This window comes from Diaphorina citri, unplaced genomic scaffold (genome assembly GCF_000475195.1).
Source record: "Diaphorina citri unplaced genomic scaffold, Diaci psyllid genome assembly version 1.1 scaffold208, whole genome shotgun sequence".
Classification (NCBI taxonomy): Eukaryota; Metazoa; Arthropoda; class Insecta; order Hemiptera; family Psyllidae; genus Diaphorina; species Diaphorina citri.
The window spans coordinates 209,028-234,681 of record NW_007377645.1 but is presented as its reverse complement, the minus strand read 5'-3'; the positions used below and the strand labels follow the sequence as shown (position 1 = coordinate 234,681).

At 41.2% G+C, this 25,654-nt stretch overlaps 2 protein-coding genes across 2 annotated transcripts; one reads left to right on the top strand and one right to left on the bottom strand.

The window, feature by feature from the left end:
• Window positions 1-242: 242 nt before the first annotated feature.
• On the bottom strand, window positions 243-25,654 carry LOC103506006 (DNA replication licensing factor MCM4-like). The gene is made up of 16 exons (XM_008470387.3): window positions 25,515-25,654; window positions 24,936-25,165; window positions 21,847-22,014; window positions 20,117-20,298; window positions 19,506-19,673; window positions 18,541-18,775; window positions 17,760-18,002; window positions 16,056-17,277; window positions 11,603-11,779; window positions 10,983-11,182; window positions 10,247-10,413; window positions 9,243-9,484; window positions 1,589-1,786; window positions 1,294-1,306; window positions 884-934; window positions 243-500 (listed from the first exon to the last, which is right to left on the bottom strand). Exons 2-16 carry the CDS (start codon window positions 25,156-25,158, stop codon window positions 243-245), a joined length of 3,747 nt encoding a protein of 1,248 aa, XP_008468609.3. The 5' UTR covers window positions 25,159-25,165; window positions 25,515-25,654.
• On the top strand, window positions 2,029-6,189 carry LOC113466077 (spondin-1-like). Its single transcript, XM_026821183.1, has 5 exons — window positions 2,029-2,896; window positions 3,548-3,600; window positions 4,086-4,317; window positions 4,906-5,557; window positions 5,731-6,189. The coding sequence occupies exons 1-5, from the start codon at window positions 2,143-2,145 to the stop codon at window positions 5,903-5,905; spliced, it is 1,866 nt and encodes a 621-aa protein (XP_026676984.1). The 5' UTR covers window positions 2,029-2,142; the 3' UTR covers window positions 5,906-6,189.

The following is a 25,654-nucleotide window of genomic DNA, read 5'->3' as shown; positions in this document are numbered from 1 at the left end:
AACAACCAGTTGTATGGAGACAGCGGGAAACTAACACGAGAGATATGCGAGTATACAGAGAACAAGGAAGAGAAGTACATGGACTGCTGTGCATGTGATGAGGCTAGGTACAAGTTCATATTCGAAGGTCTCTGGCGGAATGAGACACATCCTAAAGACTTCCCCAAGTCCCTGTGGCTGACTCATTTCAGTGACGTGGTAGGGGGAACACACGGGAAGAACTTTTCATTCTGGGGAGAAGGTCAGATCGCTTCCCCTGGACTAAAGCAACTGGCGGAGTGGGGAGCCACGAGAATCATTGACTCGGAGTTGAGATCCAAGAGTAGACACTTCCGTTCTCTCGTCAAGGCGACAGGGTTATGGTATCCTGGAGTGAACGCTAACACAAGCTCTACGTTCCGTGTAGACAAGAGACGGAACCTCATATCTCTTGTCTCTATGCTAGGACCGTCCCCTGACTGGCTCGTGGGGGTGTCCGGGTTGAACCTCTGTCTTCCTAACTGTACGTGGATAGAAGGCCAGATCATTGACCTCTACCCTTATGATGCGGGTACAGACAATGGTGTATCCTATATGTCAATCAACATACCGGCAGTACCTCAGGAGAAGATACATAAGATTACACCCATGTATCCTGAGGATGAGAGAGCACCGTTCTATGATCCTGTTAACAACTTTATGTATCCCCTGTGTGACGTCAGACTTTACACAGTTGTTTTTTTCGTCCGTTAGGTAGCGCCACTATGCAAGCACGCTAGCGGAGGAGCAGAAAGAACTGGGCAGAAACGTATGCGCACAAACACATTAATGCGTTGCCTGCGGCCTGCGAGGGAGCTTTGCTCGGGACATTTGATATGACGTCATCGCCTACGGGAGCGTATGCCGTGACGTCAAAGTTCACAAGAGCATCCTCAAACATTTCCCGACTCACCATCTGAAAACGAAAATTATTCGTTTTTATTGCCTCTATCAAATCTCTTGAAAAAAAAAAAAAAAAAAATCACCTAAACTAACTAAGGATCCAACTTACATATATCCTCAGTCGTTCTGTTTGAAAGAAGAGGTCGACTATTCACAAAACCTTTCCACCAAGTTCTACCATTAAATTTTTGTTGTTCTTCAGACTGGGATTTTGATTTCTTTTGGTAATATCTTTGTTAGTGATCATTCCATCTCAATCGTGGATCGTGGCCTACCTTGCTTTCTGGTTCCTTCGATATTCATTTGAAAGTATTCTTTTAGGCAATAATGATCCAACCGGGGAAGGGGAAAGAGAGAGAGAGAGAGACTCACCAGTTGAGTGGCAAGCCATAAAATTTAGCGTAGTGCATTAAACAGGGAACGACATTTGTGACAAGCATTTATGCTTAACACAATTAAAATTCCTTTTTTTTTCCTTACTATAGCAAAGGAATTGATCATTGGGTCATTTTCCATATAATGATAATTTGATAAAACATGACAATTTTCAAATCACACTACTGACATTTGAGACAAATTTCGCTTGTTCAAAAGGAGCTAGTTTATTGTTAGCTCAAACATTACATCGAATTATTTCGGAAGTTTCCTTTTTAAATAGGTAGCCAGAGACTTGAGATCCATGATAAGCTTCTGTTGAGTGACAGTGACCGAGGGTCCTAGCAGTATAACCAGCTTCTTGAGTGCTGCAGTCAGCTCCAACTGTCTCTGTCTAGCGGCTGAACTAACACCCGTAGTTAGAATACTCACGTCTATCTTACCACTGAGAGGATCGGTGGCTGATTGCTTGAGTGCTTCACGATGTAGCCTGAGAAAGGAGATCAGGGTTAGGAAATAGAATATCTATCAATCAATCAATCAATCAATCAATCAATCAATCAAATATTATAAATAGTCACTACTGATATTTGCAACTAATTTCATTTGTCAAAGGAGCTTGTTTAGTATTAGTCCAAACATTACCTAGATTGAAATGGGTTGACTGTGAACAAAGTCTCTTCACCACGTTCTATCTTTGATATAATGAGATGTTCTTTACTATAGCAAAGCTCAAGTCCAGGATCATTACAACTCCTCCCTAACGATCAACTGACGGAATTTGATGACGATTGTACTAATACGATTTCCGAGGCAAATACCACACTGAAAACCCAAGTCCAAGTGATGTGGCTAGCTCCTCCTACTGGTAATGGATGTGTCCGTATCAAAGCGAACGTCCTGGCCAACAACCAGTTGTATGGAGACAGCGGGAAACTAACACGAGAGATATGCGAGTATACAGAGAACAAGGAAGAGAAGTACATGGACTGCTGTGCATGTGATGAGGCTAGGTACAAGTTCATATTCGAAGGTCTCTGGCGGAATGAGACACATCCTAAAGACTTCCCCAAGTCCCTGTGGCTGACTCATTTCAGTGACGTGGTAGGGGGAACACACGGGAAGAACTTTTCATTCTGGGGAGAAGGTCAGATCGCTTCCCCTGGACTAAAGCAACTGGCGGAGTGGGGAGCCACGAGAATCATTGACTCGGAGTTGAGATCCAAGAGTAGACACTTCCGTTCTCTCGTCAAGGCGACAGGGTTATGGTATCCTGGAGTGAACGCTAACACAAGCTCTACATTCCGTGTAGACAAGAGACGGAACCTCATATCACTTGTCTCTATGCTAGGACCGTCCCCTGACTGGCTCGTAGGGGTGTCTGGGTTGAACCTCTGTCTTCCTAACTGTACGTGGATAGAAGGCCAGGTCATTGACCTCTACCCTTATGATGCGGGTACAGACAATGGTGTATCCTATATGTCAATCAACATACCGGCAGTACCTCAGGAGAAGATACATAAGATTACACCCATGTATCCTGAGGACGAGAGAGCACCGTTCTATGATCCTGTCAACAACTTTATGTATCCCCTATGTAATTGCTAAGGTCTTATCGTCCCGACAGGATAGGAGCTGACGCAGGATAGACATGAGTTGACACTTCATGTCAATTTATTCCCTCTCTCAAAGAAGATGCAGGAAATTGGGTTTCGATGTCCGCCCGGGAGGGAACTTCATCCACTTATGAGGTTTTTTTTTTCTTTTTTTCCTCGGAATGGCTGGAGTATTCTGTCCTCCTCTCTTAAATTACAGGACAATAAGACCTCTGCAGTTACAGTTCCCTCTATCAAAACCTCTTCCTTTTATGTAAAAAAAAGTTCGTTTTTGCCTGGGTTGGAGTAGAGTGATTTTCAGCTTACAAATATACAATCGTTCCCAGGAAGAAGGGCCTATGTAAGTTAGTAGCAAAAATAACATACGCTTCTTCCTGGGAACGATTCAATAGATAGGTCTGAGATACGGACGGAGGCTGCGTTTTGTTAATTTTCAGTAACTTCTCAAGGTTTCAACCCTCGCCAAAGTGGCAGTATACTCACCAAAGTAGCAGACTCCTGTACAACAGACTCAGTTGAGTAGAGTGACACCAAAAACCAAATGTCGTGCCAGTCGCGCATCAAACTGTTTTAGCACTTCGTAGCTTAACCTATCCTTTAGGGCTGTTTCACCCCTACACCAAAGCCTCAGATTGGGCTTTTTGAGTATGAGGATAAGCTGATCAAGAAATCATGTGATGACAAGAGTGTAAGTAAATATTAGAACCTAAACATAACTAGTACTAATACTATTTTCTCTAAAACCAACCTCAGTGGTGAAGTGGTTAACACGTTGAACTTCGGATCTGAAGGTTGGTAGTTCAGGCTAGTTAGCTTAATGTGTAGAGCGTCTGACTTGTAAGCGCCAGGTCGCGGGTTCGATTCCCACCTGGGACGGATTTTATCCTGAAGGGATAAGGATCGTTCTCGGAACGGCTGGCTTGCTCCTATCCTGTATTCCTTCTCTCCGATTTCGGGACGATAAGACCCGAGCAGTTAAAGTTCCCTCTGTCAAACCTCTTAAAAAAGCATTTGTTTTTTGGGTAACTAAAAGTTGAGGAGAGGGGCCCATTGTTGTAATTAGCATCGGGGGAGGGGTGATAACCTGTAAAAGGCCATGCTGGTCTCACTGATACAGTTTCCTCTGTCTCTTTGGAAAAAAAAAAGAAAAAATCCTTACTATTTTCTCTCTAGGTAAGTGAGATGATGGATGAGATCAGTATAGTGGACAATGAGGAAGAAGCATCTCGACCTGAATGCGCAGTCACCCCGTATACCCCCTGGAGTAACTGCTCCGCAACCTGCGGTAAGGGTTTGCGCATGCGTAGTCGCACCTATGTGAACCCAGCCAGTGCGCGCGCAGCTGAATGTGACCGGCAACTGGTTTCCAAGGAGATGTGCATCGCTGAGAACCCGACTTGTCCAGGTAAAACTGACCCTAATAACCTATCAAATGTTAGGTGTAATATCTTCAGCTAAAGGCAAAATGATTTGGCTCTCGTATGGGAAAAGTTACGTGTGTTAAAACTTTCAAAGGAACAAACTAATATGGGACGTTTCTATCTTGATATAATGATATAGTCCCAATAATGCAGCTGCAGTTGTTCAGGGGTTGGATTTATAACCGAGGGTACAGCCTTCAAATCGTAGCAACGACTTGTCAAAAGAATGTCATTTGCAAGATTAGGTTCAACCAAATTAATTTCTTTATTTATTAGATGTGCATCGCTGAGAACCCGACTTGTCCAGGTAAAACTGACCCTAATAACCTATCAAATGTTAGGTGTAATATCTTCAGCTAAAGTTACGTTTGTTAAAACTCTCGAAGGAGCAAACTAATATGGGACGTTTCTATCTTGATATAATGATATAGTCCCAATAGTGCAGCTGCAGTTATTCAGGGGTTGGATTTATTACCAAGGATACAGCCTTCAAATCCTAGCAACGACTTGAAAAAATGTTATTTACAAGGTTAAGTTCAACCAAATTAATTTCTTTATTTATATTCCCTCAGGTGAGGAGGAAGAGGAACAAGTGGAGGGTAAGGAGTGTAAGGTAGGAGAGTGGGAGGCATGGTCTGAATGTTCAGTGTCCTGTGGTCAAGGGCTTCGAACCCGGGTCCGTCGATTCCCCGACAAGAAGACCGCCAAGAAGTGTCCTCACGTGGAGTTAGTGGAGCGAGAACCTTGTATTGAGTCACCCTGTACAGAGAGCGTGGTAGATCCCCTCTGTCCCGTGACAGACTGGTCGGATTGGTCACCCTGTAATGCGAGTTGTGGTTATGGGTTCAAAATCCACACGAGATTCCTCCTGGCGGATAAGCAACACGAGGCAGAGTGTCTACAGCGTGTCTCTCTCAACGAAACCAAGCGATGTAAATCTCCCCGCGGTGATTGTAAAGTAGACATGGCGGAGGTGAAGACAACCTGTATGCTTCCTGAGGACACAGGATCCTGTCATAGCTTCAACGAACGTTTCCGATTTGAGCCGATGAAAGGGATGTGTATTCCATTCTCCTATGGGGGATGTGGAGGAAACAAGAACAACTTCTACACACAGGCAGAGTGTCTGGACTTCTGTCGCCCCATCATCAATCTGCTGGATGCACCGTCCAGTACGAACAATATCACCAATGTGGACTGTGTGCTGGGGGAGTGGGGGCCCTGGTCAGGATGTGTATTCCATTCTCCTATGGGGGATGTGGAGGAAACAAGAACAACTTCTACACACAGGCAGAGTGTCTGGACTTCTGTCGCCCTATCATTAATCTGCTGGATGCACCGTCCAGTACGAACAATATCACCAATGTGGACTGTGTGCTGGGGGAGTGGGGGCCCTGGTCGGAATGTAGTGTGAAGTGTGGACGAGGGTATAAGATGAGAACTAGGGAGGTGTTGGTTCAAGCCCAGGGCAAGGGCACACCATGTCCTCTGGTGTTAACTAAGAGAAGAATGTGTAGGGGAGTAGGCTGTACGGAGCCAAAGACTCCAATAGTGCCGACAAGATATTATTAGTAGGCCTTTGAAAATACCAGTCTCAATATAGTCAGATACTTGTAGAGAATAAGGCACCTCTTCTCAACTTATGCCACAAGGAAAGATGAAATTTTCACCCTCGAACAGCATAAGTTTCTTTGTCAATTACACGTTATTGTGTTTCAAATTGTTGGCGATCAAAGCAATAGATGAAACACTTGATATTTAGCACTAAAATAGTCACTTAGTCACTAGAGTAGAAACGACTTTGCTTTTCGAAATGAACAAGAAATTGAAACTTTATTTACTTAATATTAAATTAATTTTGTTCGGCCTTTCTTATTTTGAACTTCCATTGTAAATAGTCAGCTTTTAACGACTATGTGTGGACACACCTTCACATTCATTGAAGAAAGCGAAGGGATTTGCAAATAATTAGCATTTTCTGACCCATAAGAGTTTTCCTCATAGCGCTAGATATATAAGTTTTCCTCGATCGGGAATCGAAACCCTTTACAATAGAGACAAACATTAATATTTTCAATAATTAATAGCGTGCAGAGGGTATTCCACGAAACAAGTCTGAAGTCATATTCCGCACTTTTTGAAAAAAAAAAAAGAAAAAAAAAAGTAGATAGGTACACCGTTTTATTCCTTACCAAATTGGTACATCGTTTTATCTACGTGTGGAGTCATAAGTGCGAAAGTTCGGACTGACAAGTCATTCGTGGAACACCCCGCTCAGGTACAACTGAAAATTTCCTGGTGACTTTTACCGTGTTCAGAGCATCCTCAAACATTTCCCGACTCACCATCTGAAAACGAAAATTATTCGTTTTTATTGCCTCTATCAAATCTCTTGAAAAAAAAATCACCTAAACTAACTAAGGATCCAACTTACATATACATACTTATACAGTAAACACATACATATCCTAAGTCGTTCTGTTTGAAAGAAGAGGTCGACTATTCACAAAACCTTTCCACCAAGTTCTATCATTAAATTTTTGTTGTTCTTCAGACTGGGATTTTGATTTCTTTTGGTGATATCTTTGTTAGTGATCGTTCCATCTCAATCGTGGATCGTGGCCTACCTTGCTTTCTGGTTCCTTCGATATTCATTTGAAAGTATTTTTTTAGGCAATAAGGATCCAACCGGGGAAGAGGAGAGAGAGAGAGAGAGAGACTCACCAGTTGAGTGGAGAAATTTTAAGCATTTCTATTGAGATCAGCGTGTTTCGAACTTCCTTTATCAGCGAAGAAAAAAAAAGTGGTTGAGCCCCATTGTTTGGTTCTATGAGGAAAATGGTACAACAAATATCTGGACCTCTGAGCCCTCCAGTTTGATAGAGATTAAATAAAAAGTGATTTTGATAAGTAAATATGGTCATCTGATCAGAGCCTTCCTTGATGAGCACCAAAGTGTAATAACATAATAAGTATGAAGATAATTTGAGCAGGTAGGTACTTACTACTTTGCACAGAGTAATTCCAAACTCTTGACAGAGAATTCATCAGTGCCAAAGAACAGAATCCTCCAAGGTGCTTCTAATTTGTTCTTCTTGCTTTGACAGGAATAGTGAGCCTTTGTTATTCTACTAACATCAGCTACTGAGGAGTTTAAACTACCAACACAAGGGCTGAATGCTAGACCTTTACAACTTGACAAAGTGAGCTGGAGAGCAACATTTAAAAAGAAATTCGAGCATGGGGAGTTGAACACACGTAAAACAGGACTAGATAAAAAATATGTCATACTATAAATAGAAATTTGAGCTTTTTAAATAGACATTTCAAACTTTTTAAAGAAGAAAACTTTTCTTTTCCTCAGCAAAATATTCCAATGGAGAATTTTCTTTACATTCAAAAATTGCCGCGCTAAAGTTCTCATTCAAAGCTGTGTTGCCACATGTTGCCTGTTGAGGTTTTTTTCCATTTCCTTTTGACCACCATTTTTATCAAGTTTTTGTTTTGATCTGCACTTTCTTAAATCTGAGGTTTTCTTATTTCTTTTATCATTTGAAAAATCAATTAACGGAAACTGCGACGAAATTAGATAATACGATAAAAGCCTTGGCCTTTCACTTTAAAAGCTCAAAAGTCTAGTATCTAGTGCACCAGTGATAATTCAACAAGATTTCAGTCTAAATTAGCAATTTTTTTGCATTCTTATCTGTGTCTACAAGTTCACAAGTTGTGTTTGCTATCTTCACTGCAAAATGACAGCTTACAGCCACAGGAATTCATATTCCCTTGGAGATCAGTTCCCCCAAGGGGAAGCACTTGTGAATATGGTTCGACAAAGGATGCGGGATAAACAAATGAATGGCCTTTGATCCGAGATAATTCCACTGTTCATTTCAATGCATCATCAGTTTCACACAGTTACCTACTTGTTTTTGCCTATTGTATCTCGTGTTTAGTTTAGTATTTAATATTTTTCTAATGTTTTTTTACTAACATTAACCTCCAAGTTTAGTGCTTCTTGTTAAATTTGTTTTTCTCCTGGGAAATTCCAACTATGCAATTTTAGTTCGCTAAAATCTCCGAACATGAAATCGATATTGGTTCTTCTTCTCATCAATTTCATAACTCAAACCTTCTCATGCAACTTAAATTCTCCTGGAGCAAGGAAAGGTGAAGGAGATGGTGGCTTTGCAATTCAAATCTCTGGTTCACCAGATAAGTACCTTCCAGACACGAGTTACACCATCACGCTAACGTCCTCAGAGAAACTACCTTTCCAGAAATTCAAACTCTATCTGGAGCTACCCGAGCCTTCAGGTGGAAATAGGACAAGCAAATCTGTCTAGCGGCTGAACTAACACCCGTAGTTAGAATACTCACGTCTATCTTACCACTGAGAGGATCGGTGGCTGATTGCTTGAGTGCCTCACGATGTAGCCTGAGAAAGAAGATCAGGGTTAGGAAATAGAATATCTATCAATCAATCAATCAATCAAATCTTAAGTCACTACTGATATTTGCAACTGATTTCATTTGTCAAAGGAGCTTGTTTAGTATTAGTCCAATCGAAATGGGTTGACTGTGAACAAAGTCTCTCCACCACGTTCCATCTTTGATATAATGAGATGTTCTTTACTATTGCAAAGGAATTGATCATTGGGTCATTTTCCATATAATGATAATTTGATAAAACATGACGATTTTCAAATCACACTACTGACATTTGAGACAAATTTCGCTTGTTCATCGAATTATTTCGGAAGTTTCCTTTTTAAATAGGTAGGTGTGTGGGGTTTTGACCCACCATTCGACGACAAAGCTATCTACCTCCTTCATCATGGCTTCAACATCGAAAAAGAACTAGCTGCGTATATACGTGCCTAGGTGGTTTAAACAAATTCCTAATTACCTCCAAGCTTCGTCCACATCTTGCACCTCCACCGTCTCACTGTATCTCATCTTAGCATGGGCTTCACTCAGTCGTATGAGCGACTCCAGCTGTCTCGGATAGGCAGATATACGGCCCCGACCTGCACCCAGCTTCCGCATATCTACGTAGGTCTGGATGAGGCGTTGACTGGCTTCCTCGCTTAGTGTGGGAGAGAGGTGCTCCTGAGCATACGCTATGTAATCACGAAGCACTGTGATGTCCTGCAATGAGATGAGAAATAGAAATGTGAATGAAAATGATTTTTGACAAAGAGGTTTGATAGAGAGAATTGTAATTGCTAAGGTCTTATCGTCCCGACAGGATAGGAGCTGACGCAGGATAGACATGAGTTGACACTTCATGTCAATTTATTCCCTCCCTCAAAGAAGATGCAGGAAATTGGGTTTCGATGCCCGCCCGGGAGGGAACTTCATTCACATATGAGGTTTTTTTCTTTTTTTCCCCTCGGAATGGCTGGAGTATCCTGTCCTCCTCTCTTAAATTACAGGACAATAAGACCTCTGCAGTTACAGTTCCCTCCATCAAAACCTCTTTCTTTTGTGTAAAAAAAAAGTTCGTTTTTGCCTGGGTTGGAGTAGAGTGATTTTCAGCTTACAAAAATACAATCGTTCCGAGGAAGAAGGGCCTATGTAAGTTAGTAGCAAAAATAACATTAGGTCCTTTTTCCTGGGAACGATTCAATAGATAGGTCCGAGATACGGACGGAGGCTGCGTTTTGTTAATTTTCAGTAACTCCTCGAGGTTCAAACCCTCGGTCTTCAGTATACACTCACCAAAGTAGCAGACTCCTGTACAACAGACTCAGTTGAGTAAAGTGACACCAGATGTCGTGCCAGTCGCGCATCGAACTGTTTTAGCACTTCGTAGCTTAACCCATCCTTTAGGGCTGTTTCGCCCCTACACCAAAGCCTCAGATTGGGCTTTTTGAGTATGGAGTTAAGCTGATTCAAGTAGGTACTTACCAACGTAGCAGACTCCTGTACAACAGACTCAGTTGAGTAAAGTGACACCAGATGTCGTGCCAGTCGCGCATCGAACTGTTCACTCTGAGGATCCAGCAGGAGGAAGATTAAATCGAATCTGGAGAGGAGAGTGTGAGGTAGACGAATGTTGTCAATGATGGTTTTGCCTGGCGGCGGGACACAAACAAAGGGGAAAGGAGATTAATTGAGAAGTAATGAGAATTAATGAGAAATAACTGAGAATTAATGAGAAATAATTGAGAATTAATGAGAAATAATTGAGAATTAATGAGAAATGATTGAGAATTAATGAGAAATAACTATGAATTAATAAGAAATCATTGAGAATTGATGAGAAATAACTGAGAATTGATGAGAAATAACTGAGAATTGATGAGAAATAATTGAGAATTATTAATGATAAATAACTGAGAATTAATGAGAAAGAATTGAGAATTAATGAGAAATTATTGAGAATTAATTAAACTAAGGCTCAAAACAGAGTGGAGCGGAGAGCATTCGTTTAAAAAACAAAAGCGTTTTAAGAGGACAAGGTATGAAAAACGTCGAAAAACAAAATCTGAAAAACGTCGAAAAACAGAAAATCCTGAATAACTCCGCCCATAAAAATCGGACCCGACCAAATAGGTTTTTCTGGTAGCCCTTTAGGTCCTGCATCAACCCTAAAGCGTTGCACAGTCGTTCGCGGGACACCCTGTATATACACATTGCTTACTTGTATTCCACTGTGAGTCACACGGGTTGGCAGCTGCGAGGATGGAGGTTCGAGCATTGAGCTGGCAGATAATTCCCGCCTTGGCTATGCTCAATGTTTGCTGCTCCATAACTTCGTGTAGAATGCTACGAGTGGTGTCACTCATCTTGTCGAACTCATCGATACAACATACGCCGCTGTCCGCTAGCACTAGAGCTCCTCTGTAATAAGAAATTTTAATTGTGTTGTAAAAAATGGCTTTCCCCGCTTATGACTTGACTTGGACTTGAATCACCAATCTCCAGATTCAAAGTCCACTGTGCTATCCACTGCATCGCTCCTCTGTATTATATGAGATAGAGGGAGTTTGTGTAAGCTTAACCCATCCTTTAGGGCTGTTTGCCCCTACACCATCGGCTTTAATTAACGCCCTATGCGCCCTGGTTAGATCTTTTGCGACTTTCTCTTTACTTAGTTATCTAGAAGAGTCCCATAGTTCTTACGAAGGTCAGGGTTCTTTTAGGACTGATTTCATCAATGTTATGTTCTTGAGAAGTAAAGCAGTCGTTTGTGAGAGGCAACTACAGCTAAGGACCCTTCACCACTAGTATACTGGGATCGAGGTACCACATTATACTTACGTTTGTAGCACCATCTGACGAGTTTCAGGGTCCTTGGTAATATAGGCGGTCAATCCTACAGCTGAGGATCCTTTACCGCTTGTATACTGGGATCTAGGTACCAAATCATACACGTAGGATAACAGCTGGGATTTACTGGTACCCGGGTCTCCACACAGCAGGATGTTGATCTCAGCTCTGCAACATTTTAAAAGGAAATAAATTATTCACTAAACGTTCAATGAAAGTGTAACTCCATTTGGAAAAAAAAAAAATGGTACAGAATTTTTTGACCAATTCAGTTTAAGTTAGTAATAGTATGAGCCCAGGTGTTGTTTCTGGACACCCAAGGTGGTTTTAAATTTCAAGTCTTCCAACACGGAAAGTAAAGTTGTATTTTCTGTCGGAAAAGGAACTGATTCCGATGGCGCGACATCTTGGATTTCCTGTAGTTTAGAACAGGCGCTATCACACTAAAAGAGGGGAAACAAGCTTCAGTAGAGAGAAAATTATTTATTTATTTTATTTTTACACAATTTAGCTACATAGGCCATTTGCGGCAAATAAATAAGGTGACCTAGAGTTCTTTTAGGAAGTTGTTCCTCTTTAGGAAACGCATCAGGACAGCAATGGAATCAGGGTCGTTTTTTAGGACATCAGAGAGGGCCGAATTCAGGAAGGAGCTAGGGCGGAAGCGCATCTTTTGGCAGAACAGGAGGATATGTTCTACTGTTAAGGGGACATTGCATTTATCACAAACTGGTGGATCTTCTCTTCTGAACAAGAATGAATGGGTAATTTTGGTGTGCCCAATTCTCAGCCGCATCAGACAAACTTCATCTAATCTTGATTTCTGGCAGGAAGTTGACCAGGGTGAAATGGAGGACTTGATTCTCCTTAGGCTTGTTATGAGTTGGGTTTGTAGCTGCCCAGGTACTGTTCCATGTGCTTGGAGGAAGTGGCTCTAGTTAGGGATTTGATTTTCTTTCTAGGAAAAGGGGGCTGTGTGTGTAATTTGAGCCGAGGGCCCTGACTTTGCTTCGCGATCAGCCGCCGTCGTTCCCCGCTATTTCCTACAATGGCTAGGGCGCCACCAGAAAAACTTGATGGGTAGAAGTTGGGTGTGCAGAGGATCTTTCTTGGATACTTTGAACAAGAGGGTTTGGATGGAACAGAGTTGAGTATGGCTTTGAAGTGCACTCAGCGAGTCCCGAGATTATTAACGGCTTTTACCTTTATATGTCAGGTTTTTCCCACCCATCGTAAAGTGAACTCGCGAATGGGCTAAGAGTTCAGCGTGAAGATTGGAAGAAGTTTGGTTTCAGGGCTACTTTTTGGAGTATATTCATTTCAGGTATGGACCAGCGGCACAGGCCCAACCCTTGTTTCCATTTTTAGAGCATCCGTGTATATTTGTACATAGTTCGCACGTAAGTTCGTTGCATGGATTTCTTGAATTCCTGTTGGGAAACTGGGGTTTGGGATACCATCTTTCTTGTACATTGTAAGCGAAATATTACATCGAGATGGATTTTTGAGAGCATATTCTTTTGGTTCTCTTTCGGGCACATTAACGTCTACAATGAAATGTAAACATGCATAGAGTTTTCTTCGCTGAATGGCCAATTGGTTTGGTTTTGAATTATTTGCGAGCTTATTACAAGGCTTGTAGGTAGGTTCTATCAACTTTTTTAAAGTTGGGTTCTTCTCATTACTGGAACTATCACCTTGGCTGGCAATGTAGTTAAGAAGTTAGGATGGATCTCCTGATCTCTAGATTAGGCTCAGAAGGTTTTTCAGCCTCAGGCTGACTGTAGGGCTGACTACGGAAAGGCGCCAGTAAGCTAATCTCAAGCTTTTGGTGTTGGAAACAGGGTTGATCATCATACAGAGTTTTAGGGGAGGCAGAGTTATATACAGATTACATCCGTAGTCAAGTTTGGAAGGATTGAGGGCTTTACAAACGAAGTAGCATTTTCCTATTTGAATCCCCATGCTTTTTTACTAAGCATTTTAAGGATTTTCATGCGATCGTAGCAGGATTCTTTTAAAGGTTCTTTAAATGATTAACCCATGTCATCTTCCGGTCCAGTGTCACCCAAGGAATTTTGGCTGAGTTTACAACCTCAATACGTTGATCTCCATTGTAAGGTATATTGGAATTTACGTTCTTGTTTGTTTTTCCTGCTGAACATAATAGCTTTGTCTTTTCACTGGAGAAAAATAAGGCCTGTTGATTGACTGAAGTTCTCAAGTTGTTGATTGACTCTTGAGCCAGGCGTGGTTAGGACTTCCTTGTTTTTGTCCCTCATATAGATAGCAGAAGTCGTCAACGAACAGAGATGACGGAGAGAGCTGGGTGAATGAAGTTTGTTATGGAGTTGATTCCAAATGGCGAATAGGGGACAACTTAACACTCCGCCTTGGGCTAAACCGCACTCCAATGGAGAAAACATTGGATAAAACAGATTATTTTTAGTCTGATTTGGAAAGTTCTGGCTTGCATATAGTTAGCCAGGAAGGATGAAAGGTGTCCGCGCATGTTCCAAGTGTGCAGTTGTTTAAGAATGGCATTCTTTTGGATAGAATCGTAGGCAGCTCTAATGTCGAACATGGTGCACAATAGGTACTGTTTATTTATTAAGGCGTCACTTATCTCTGTTTGTAAACTTATCAAATTGTCCAATGTTGATCTGTTTTTCCGACATCCTGATTGTTCTGGAACAATTAGTCTGTTAGAATCTAGGAAGAAGTTCAATCTTTTGATTACCATTCTCTCAAATAGTTTACACAGGCATGATGTGAGGCTTATAGGCCTGAGATTTTCTGGTAACGAAGAATCTTTCCCAGGTTTGGGAATAGGGACTAAAATAGAGTGTTTCCACTCCTCAGGGAAAGCATCTTCTGTCCACATCTGGTTAAATAGGCGAAGGAGAAGAGAAACGGTACTTTCAGGCAAATGCGTAATCATTTGATTGTGGATTTCATCTGCTCCCGCTGAAGAGTGAGGGCGGAGGGATTTGATCGCAGTTTCAATTTCCCATTTTGTAAAGGGTAAGTTGTATTTTTCATCATTATTACTTGAGAAATTGAAATTTTGTTGCCCGCATTGAGGCAGTAATCTTTCTCTTGATTTTTGCTCGTAAAATTGTCCTATGTGGTTGGCAACATCGGAGGGTTCAGTGACGTTAACATTATTTACTTTGATGGATTTTATGGTAGCATTGTTTTTTCCGTTGCCATCTATTCTCTTCAGTCTATTCCACACAACTGTTGTCGGGGTTGACGATGAAATAGAGCTTGCAAAGTTCATCCAAGACTTCCGTTTTGACTCAATAACAGTTCTCTTGACTAACGCTCTTTGTTTTTTATAGGCGATCAGGTTTTCAATTGTTTTGTTTCTTTTATAATTTCTGAAAGCTCTGTTCCTTTCCTTGATGGCAAGGTAGCATTTCTCATTCCACCAGACTACAGCATATTTCTTTTTACAGGGTTTTGTCTTGGGGATAGCAGCGTTTGCGGCCGAAATCATTCTGTCGGTAAAATCCTTGATTTTTTCCAGGATGGTAGCGCTTTCATTTATTTCAAATTCAGATAGCACAGAAAAGAGTGACCAATCTGCGCTATCAATTTTCCACTTCGGGAGAAAATTGGTCAAGGGAATTGGTCTTATGTTTATAGATATCATTATCGGATGGTGGTCAAATCCTTGAGGGAAAACATTCCAATCTAGTTTGGAGATCAAAGAGGAATTACAAAGACTAAAGTCAATGGTAGACTCAGCACCAGAAGCAGGATGAAGGTAAGTTTTATGATCAGGTTTATTCAGCAGGCAAATTTCATCGAGTGTCAGGATTTGCTCCAAAACTTTCCCTCGTGCGTTAGTGGAAGCAGAACCCCATTGAGGACTGTGCGCGTTGAAGTCGCCACAGATTATGAAAGGGCGAGGGAGTTGGTTAATGATAAAGAGGATGTCTTCTTTTTGGGGAACAACGTCATTCGGGATATACACGCTACAGATCGAGATTGGAGACGCAGGGTAAAAGAAGACAACTGAGGCAACAACTTGAAGTGGAGATTGGATATTTATGGGCTCGAAATGGAGATTTTTCCTGATTAGGATTGATACGCCACCGCATGCTTGTTGGCCTCCGTCGTAATCTTTTCTAACGGGGAGGAAACCGTTCAATTCGAAATTTTCTTGTATCTTTAGGTGGGTTTCTTGAATAGCAATAACTTTGGGGTTTGTATCTTTCACTTTTAGCTTCAGATCGTCTATGTGGCACTTAAGGCCGTTAATATTCCATTGCAGGATACTATCCATTGGAGAGGACGGCAGGGAAGACAAAAATAATAAGGGAAACGAAGAAAGTAGAAACAGTAACTTGGTTACGAACATCATAATGGGTTGAGGGTTGTTGGGTGTTTTTATTCATATTCGCTGTCGGACATTTCATGGTCCGAAACGACAGACTCGGAATTTTTCATTTGTGAGGAGTCGTCCATTTCTTCAGGGAATGAGTCAGGGTCCTCAGGTAATACGACTTTCTCAGGGCCGGGAGTAATGTGTTTGCAAAGGGTCTTTATTCTTGCTTTCATGTTTGGAGATATTTTTTGTTCTACTAAGATCTTCAAGGCAATTTTCAGGTCTGCTGGGTCAAGTCCGAGGTTCAAAATTATACTGTTTTTGTTTCGGGCATTCTTTGTTTCTCTAAATAATTTCAGAATATCGTCTTTGGAAAGTGAAGACTTCACTTTGGACAGGGTTGCATCAACGGCATTTAAGAAGGATTCATGGAATTCGCTCGCGACTTTCACTTTCTTTTCCTCTACATTTTGAGCTATTTTCTTTAGAGGGGAGAGGGGTCTTTTTGCGGACTTTCTATCCTCTGGGTTTGGCTCAATATCACCATCATGCTGAGGAGAGCTTGAACAATCGTCCATTTTCTCGTCTTCAGGAGGAACATCGGTATTGCTATCCTTGTTGAGTTCTGGAGGTGTATCTTCTACAGCGTTCGAACCGACTGGGGTGGTCTTCTTTCCCAGCTCGGGGAAAAAGGATGGAGCAAACATATTGTTCAAATCTGCAGTGGAAGGATGGGGCTGCTCAGTAATCTTGTCAGGGATCACTGGAGTAGGAGGTGTGTTAGTGCTGAGATCTTTGATAGTTTGTAGCATTCTGTCTTGCGCTGGTTGGCGAATGGAATCCTTGGTTGGGCAGTTCTTAATGGAATGGCCCTCTATTCCACAAGAATAGCATTTGAGGGAGTCAATGGTCAAATAGATTGTATTGAGTTCAGTGCCAAAGGAGACTTGAATGGAGTTAGGGATGGCGTCTTTATTATCCACGAAGACTTGGCGTTTATAAGTATAAATGTGTCGCAACCTTTCATCCCGGAGTCCAGTGTTGACATACGTGATAGGAGAGATTGGGCGCCCATATTTTGAGATTTCTTGTAAGAGTAGAGCATTAGGTACACTGGGATTCACATGGTTGAATATAACTTTGAAGCCAGGGTTGACCAATTTCTTAACAGGGAGAGATTCACCGTTGATGATCACATGGTCGTGAGAGTTAACAAAAGAATCTGCAAGATCTTCGGAAGCCAGGTGCATCACCATCCGTTGACCGCTTTTACCGCCAAAGATGATGTTCTTGAAGCCAATTATTTCGCCGACAGCAACGAAGTACTTGTCTACATGGATGGTCACAAATGTCGTTCCCCAACTATTACACTATGCTAAACTTTGTGACTTGACTTGGACTCGAACCACCAACCTCCAAATTCGAAGTCTACCAAGGTAACCACTACACCAGAGGTTGGTGGGTTTTGAAATGTATTTTGTTTATATTTTTTTTTAAACAGGTTTGATGGAGCTCTAACTGCCAAGGCCTTATCGTTCCGAAAGCGAAGAGAGAAGGAAGACAGAATAGCTACTTTAATCGAGTGTAAAAAGATTATTGAAACATGGAAATTGATTTCTGTGTTATCCACTAAAGTTGTGAACAAGCTCTCTTCTTTACCACAAATAAAGGTACGATCATGATTGGGGCCTAAACGACTGGAAGGAGTTGACACAACATAGAGTTCTTTGGAGGCAAGCAGTCTGGTCGGCACGGGATTCACATATCCCTCATACGCCATCGGAATGATAGAGTGGGTATTAGATTACTTACCTGGGGTTTCCTGTAGTCTCACCAACTGTTTATCAGTGAAGTGCGATCTATTATGCACCAGAGAGAAGCAATGGTTTGTACTACAGTTAGTACACAGGGTAGGCTCATGGATGCGGCCTCTGTCTATTTCCACAGTAGTGCTGTAGTTACACACGATACAACGGAAGAAGGCCTCTCGCATTTCCGGAATAATGTTCGATGTGCGAATCACCATGCCGTTGATTGTGATCAGCTGATCGATATCTGGAACACATTTCAAAAGCATTAATACTTGTGACGATTTCAAAGGACAGGACTTGGTACAAAGTACGAACACATTTCAAAATCATGATGAATACCTACATACTTGTGAAGATTTAAAAGAACTTGGTGGTAAGGTGTGTCCATACCCATAGTCGACCGGCCGTCGATAGATGTCGACTGAGTCGTCCACACTGCCTCGACAACAAGGATTCACCTCGTCGATCGACGGTCTGTCAACCATGTGTGGACACACCTTTAGAACACACCCAATCGTATAGAAGAGACTGACTAGAAATTTTGAGCCCACTGAAGTGGCAGAAGATGAAAGTAAAAGAAATCTTAAGAGAAAATGTCCCAAGGCCAAAGGGACATAAAATGTTTTTTTTTTTTAGAGGTTTGACAGAGGGAGCTGTAACCGCTAAAGTCTTATCGTCCCGAAATCGAAGAGAGAACGAAGACAGGATAAAGCCAACCATTTCGAGAACAAACCTCATCTGTTTAGGATAAAATCCGCTCCGAGCGGGAATCGAACACTCACCTTCAGGATTAAGATGACGCAGGTTGCGCGTTTTCTTCGCGTTGAAAGGACGCACTTGAATCTGATGCTCTAGAACTGCGGCCGGGTGACGCTCGAAGAAATATTCATTCACCCCCATATCAAGTATAGGTATGACTTCTTGTGGATAGCACACTAATTGTTGACACAGCTGGGAGTCGAACTTGGCCAGGTGAGCGAGATTCACGTTCAGCACTGGGTCTTCGAGGGAGAAGATCTGGAATATGAGATGTTAATTAATTTAAATGAGATTCTAATTTATTGTTCACTGACAAATCTTTCGGGAGTTACGATAAAAGTAATAAATGTGGACAAAAAAATGTACTTGTTTTTCGATTACAAATATTTCAACAGGGTACCTCTGGTGGTCTCGTGCTGACCCAGCACTTAGATGGAAATTATTGTGTCTTTTTCATCAGATGAGAGGCATACTACGGAACGGACAAAACACAAGTTAGCTTAATTGGTAGCGTCTGTCTTGTAAGCGCTAGGCAGCGGGTTCGATTCCCGCCCAGGGCGGATTTTATCCTGAACGGATGTGCGTTCTCGGAACGGCTGGCTTTTTCCCATCCTATCTTTCTTCTCTCTTCGATTTCGGGACGATAAAACCTTAGCAATTACAGTTGCAGCATAGCTTTTGGAGAAGGAATAAATAAAGAAGAAAACATTACAATCAAAGCTTATATTGTAATTTACAATTTGTAATATGTAGGGGAACACGGGGCAAAATAGCACCTCTAGTGCTTATGAGGTCCTAACTAAAAAAAAATAAAAGTCACACAGGTATGTAATTTTGTAACAAAATGAAGCATAATTTTAGCTTCAAATTTTGACAGAAGGGCTAAACAAGAACAATATATGTATCACTGGAAAAAGACTAAAAATATTTTTTGAGGGTGCCAAAAAAGACCGTTTTGCCCCAAGGCTGGGGCAAAATGGTCCTATACCATATACATGTAAAACACCTTGGGGCAGAATGAACCCTGGGCACTATTCTCCCATGTACCATTCTTGAACTTGGCCTTGCACCGATCCACCACTACATCGGTACCCCAAATAACCAAGGCTGATTCACCAGCTGATGGATGAGGGGACTGATCGGGACGTCCTGGGGTCTGAAAAGAAGAATAGAATATACCTTGTTTATCCTACTCGAATGAGACTAAAAAGTCCCTTTACCCCAGCAGTCTAAACAAGGTCTTGTGTATTTTATGGGTTTAATACCATAACATAATGCATAAAGAGTAAACACAGAAGACCTTGCTTGATTATAATATTATAAAATATAAAAGTATTGAAATTTAAAATAAATTAATACCTAAATAAATATGAGGCAACCTCCGTGGCCGAGTGGGCATCACACTAGGCTTGCACGCTGGAGGTCCCGGGTTCGATTCCCGGCGGGGTCAAAGTTTTTTCAGATCTGTGCTTGGAGTTTGCGATGCACTCTACAGTCTAGTTAGAAGATTTCGGTAGATTTGACAGCAGACAATAGAGCTGGTTTAAATCCCAAAGAGCTCATTCCCAAAAGGACTTTACTTGAAAATGTTCCGCTTACCTGTCCTCCTGTGCTTCCAGCAGGTCCAACACTGACTTGTCTGATTCTCCTGTCAGTCCTAATATCAGGCCGCAGGCGAATAGGCGTACCCTGTATACCAGATCTGGGTGTTCTCAGGGACCCTATAGAACTGGGCGTACCATAGTTGAGAGGTGATGCCAAGTCTATTTCACTCATGCGATCTGAAATGAAGACAAAATCATACTGGAATTATTATTTAATACTTGATTAAATACTTTATACCTTATTTGTACTATTGAATAAGACTAAAAGATCCCATTATCCCAAGAGCCCTTTTATCACTGTGAGATGATTATTCCTACCTTAGGTAGAGACACAAAATATTTATCAGGAATGATGTTTAGGAAATGATGGTAAAATTAAGTAAGTTCAAATTTATCACCAAACAACTCCTCAGCTTTCTTTCCACCCACTTCCATTCTATTTTACTCTTTCCTACTCCTACGAACCTGAATATGGCTTTATTTTAAAAAATATAAACCAAAGTAAAAACCCATAAAATTATTACGCCTTTTATAATAAATTACAGAAAGTTAAACGTCCGATATTAACTTGATTTTTTTTTTCTTTTTTTTTTTTTCACAAAATAAGTCCAACTAAATGAGAATGAATGGAATACCCAAGAACCTAAGTTGACTCCGTTTATTTGTTCATAAATTTCATGCTGGGTGTAGGAGTTGTGAATAAAAATGAATGGAACCACCACCAACACTTGTTGTATACGTACGTAAATTTTAGAACTTCAAATTTGCGGTTCCAAAAATTAATAAAAAAACTACCTACCTACACGGAGAGTAGGTGGTACCTATAGGTATGCTATGCCACCATAATTTTAATTGGGGAGAGACAAGAGCTATATGAGGATAGGGAGGGGACCAAAAAGTAGTTACTACCTATAGGTATGCTATGCCACCATAATTTTAATTGGGGAGAGACAAGAGCTATATGAGGATAGGGAGGGGACCAAAAAGTAGTTACTACCTATATTGTCAGTAAAATCGACTTACCTACCTACTTGCCTACGTAATAAAAATCAACTTACCTACCTACTTGTCTATTCATAAAATATTTTAAATACGTTTCATGGTCAATGTAGAATTAGCACATCCACTAACAAAAATGTTTTTTCAGCAAAAAAGAAACTTCATGAATTTGATTTGTATGGAGGATGTTTCAAGAAAAATTTGTTACCTTTGCGGTTTTATCTATTTAGGTACCTACCTACCTAAAAGTATTTTTCTGATCAATTTAGGTACCAACCTGAAAGTACTTTTCTGAAATTCTCTAAAAAATCCATGGGCCATTGACCATAGGTACTGCCTATAGACCAAACATTAAAATTGATCTTCAGGTAGCTTTGGGTGGTAAGCTAAAAGGTGAAGAAGAGAATGGACTTTACATCAAGAGAAAGAGATTGTGAAGTTCTAATATTAAAATAAGACGAATATTTGGCTCAAGATATCGACCTAGATTTTTAAAACGAATTGGTCTTTTCCCTCTTAAAGTTCAAAGCCATATCTCATGACATAAAGAGAGTACCTTAGGTACTTCAACATGAAGCTCTGGCATTTTTTTTTTTTTTTTTTTTTTTCCAAGTTATTAGCAGGGTTTGAAACCACCCTAATATGTGCCTCATAAAATGATACTATTATATTGTGTACTCTCTTTCTATACTTTCTGCAAGTGATTGGCACTAGTTTCCTACTCACCAGTAAAAGGACTCTGAGCCACAGTTCTCCGAGATGAAGGTGTGGCTGGACTTTCCTGGATAACTTCCAATCCTCCAGTGACTACCGAGGGACGCTGTGGTGTGGCCAATGATGTTGGGGTGCCTCGGCTACTGGGTGTGCGTCTTGAGGCAACTTGTGGTGTTGAGCCTGAGGATGAACATGAAAGAGAGTTAAGACATTGAAGATAGAGAGTAACAAGGTTATTAGTGATTTAAAATGTCTACTATTAAACAAAACATTATCCAAATCACATATAAGAGAAAGTCACATGAGCTGTAGTATTGACATGAGGATAAAGGCAATAATCCTAAGGCTAGCCACCCACTATCAAGTAGACCTGACAACAGGTTCACCTGATCAGGTCTACCTGGTAGGGTGTGCTTATCAGGTAGACCTGACAGATGGACATTATCAGATGTAGGTACCTGTCAGGTCTACCTGATAATGTGTGTGCTCATCAGGTGTCAGGTCTACCTGATAGTGAGTTTAGTTATTTATTTTCTTTCTCTTACCTACGCTGTAGACAAACTTCAGCCGCATCAGACAAACTTCATCTAATCTTGATTTCTGGCAGGAAGTTGACCAGGGTGAAATGGAGGACTTGATTCTCCTTAGCTTGTTATGATTAGGGAAGACAATGGCACACTTCTTGGATAAAGTTAGGGGTTCAGAAGACTGGGAAGAGCTAAGGTTGGAGGATTGGGTATTAGGTAACTTCACAAAGTCGGTCTTCACAGTAGAGGTAGGGGGGGAGGCTGCGGTAATGGTAGAATAGGAGTTAGAGGTAGACGTCATACTTGTAGATGGAAGAAACACTGATGGGAGAAATTAGTAAATTGACAGAAGAAAAGTGGACTCGGGAACTGGAGAGGATCGCAGCGACCGGGAGGACTGAACAGTTGTTACTGCGTTGCCATGGCAACCGTAAAATTGAACGAAATGGAAAGGAAGGGCATTGTTCAAATGTAATAAAAAAGATCAATGTAAAGCAGAAAGTACAACAGGGATCTAGGTATGACTTACATACTCTTCAAGAGGGGAACTTAACTCGAAAAATGGTACAAAAATCACAAAAAACGACCAGCTATTTCTTTTGAAAAACACAAAATACGGGAGAGGAAAAAAGCACGAAGCGCACGGGACAGATGCTAGACGCGGAATCAGAGAGAAAATTCCAAAAGGAAAATACGACTTAAGTAGCCAAGAGAATTAATTTTCTCACCTGAAATTGTCTCGTCCTGAAGACACAAACGTTTTCTTGGTTCCTCCAAACATTTGCAGCATAATCCCCTTCTTCACATCTTCATACCCGTAGATAGAAGGACAGATAGCTGACGTAAGACGTTCGTAGATGTCGGGCTTCCGGGATAATGATTTGAGTAGCTCCACTCTCTCTGGAGGAAACTTGTGCTCTTTTCTGAGGAAGTAAAAAAAAGTGTAAACAAATGTCTACAAATCTATCATGAATGAGAGTCATCAAAAACGCGCTTCTGTACGATACAGAAGGTCCCGGAGTCAATGACCACTAACGCCAAAAGAAAAAAAAAATGTAAACCTAAGTACTCGTACCTATTTCAATTGCTGGCAACGGTCGCTATGTGCATTTATATTACATAGCTACTCAGTTTCCTCACGAGGCTGAGTGGGCCCCGCTACAGCCAGTCACGGAATCAATCATTTGCATGATACAATTTCGAGGGAAGAATAACTGCTTAGGTCTTATTTTTCTAAAAGCAAAGAGAGAAGGGAGACAGGATAGGAGAAAGCCAGCCATTCTGAGAACAAACCTCATCTGTTCAGGATAAAATCCACCAAGGCAGGAATCAAACCTGCGACCTAGTGCTTATGAGGTAGACATGCTAGCTTCCACACTAACTATGATGGTAACTGTAAGTCATTTAGGTGTTTGATATGCCCTCTACCTCTACAAAAGTTCATTTTTGGACGAGATACCCACCTGTTGACACCACCTTCAGTAAAGTACAGTCGAACTTTCGGAGATAAATACTTGGAATACTTACCCGTTAAAAAGTAGAGATAAGGTACTTGTCTACAACGGAAAATCGCACTCTAATCTGTTGTGCAGGGGTTTTCCTTATATTTTCTTTTTAAAAAATCAGCAAATTTTCCAAATTTCCACTTTTCTTCCTTTTTCTCCTGGCCAAAAGTGTTTTGTTTGATTTCAGATTGGCGCGAATAAATTTGTAAACATTCGGGCTGTAAACATTTCTCTTTGGATTTTACAATGGGTAAAATTTGAAGGCGTTTTATAGCATGGTCTAACAAGGCACATTGCATAATCAAACTTATTTACTGGGCGCATTAAAACAATCTTTGTAGGTGTGGCGCTCACAACAACACTCAACACAAATAAAATCTTACATAGAAAACGCAGGTTCTCGTTTCTCCACAATTTCCATCTCTGAAGTATATAACACTTCCGAATTCTTGGCCAGCACCTGAGAGCTATGTCTAACTGATGAGTTCAAATAAGAACGAAACGCGTCTTAGGCTGCTCCCAGGTGTTGGCTAAAGTGGTGACCCCGACGTGATGGAAATTAAGCTGTGGTGTGGCCAATGATGTTGGGGTGCCTCGGCTACTGGGTGTGCGTCTTGAGGCAACTTGTGGTGTTGAGCCTGAGGATGAACAAGAAAGAGAGTTAAGACATTGAAGATAGAGAGTAACAAGGTCATTAGTCAGTTAAAATGTCTACTATTAAATAAAACATCCAAATCATATATTATGAGACAAAATCACATGAGCTGTAGTATTGACATGAGGATAAAGGCAATAATCCTAAGGCTAGCCACCCACTATCGAGTAGACCTGACAACAGGTACACCTGATCAGGTCTACCTGGTAGTGTGTGCTCATCAGGTAGACCTGACAGACGGACATAATCAGATGTACTTGTCAGGTCTACCTGATAGTGTGTGTGCTCATCAGGTGTCAGGTCTACCTGATAGTGTGTGTGCTCATCAGGTGTCAGGTCTACCTGATAGTGTGTGTGCTCATCAGGTGTCAGGTCTACCTGATAGTGAGTAGTTATTTATTTTCTTTCTCTTACCTACGCTGATTCTTCCTGGAGTCCTAGATCCATCACTATCTTGATGGCTTGGGGTTTGCACAGGTGTATTCTGAGAAGATCTACGAGTACTCGGTGTTCTTCCTGGTGTTCTCGAACCATCCTCTGGTTGGCTTGGGGTCTGCATGGGTGTATTCTGAGATCTTGTACTGCGGGTACTTGGTGTTCCCGGGGTAGATGGAGGAGGAGGGGATGTGTCTGACATGATTCACCTGAAAAACAAATTGATTTTTTGTTTGATCGAGGGAAGAATAACTGCTTAGGTCTTATTTTTCTAAAAGCAAAGAGAGAAGGGAGACAGGATAGGAGAAAGCCAGCCATTCTGAGACTAAAGGTTAGTTCAGGATCTACCCTGGGCAGAAGTCAAATCTGTGATCAAGCACTTACAGGGCAGATATGCAAGCTTCCAAGCTAACTATGATGGCAATTGTAAGTCATTTAGGTGTTTGATATGCCCTCTACCTCTACAAAAGTTCATTTTTGGACGAGATACCCACCTGTTGAAACCACCTTCAGTAAAGTACAGTCGAACTTTCGGAGATAAATACTTGGAATACTTACCCGTTGAAAGGAGAGATAAGGCGCTTGTCTACAACGGAAAATGACTCTGTAATCTGTTATGCAGGGTTTTCCTTGTATTTTGATTTTCTTTTTAAAAATTCAGCAAATTTTCCAAATTTCCACTTTTCTTCCTTTTTCTC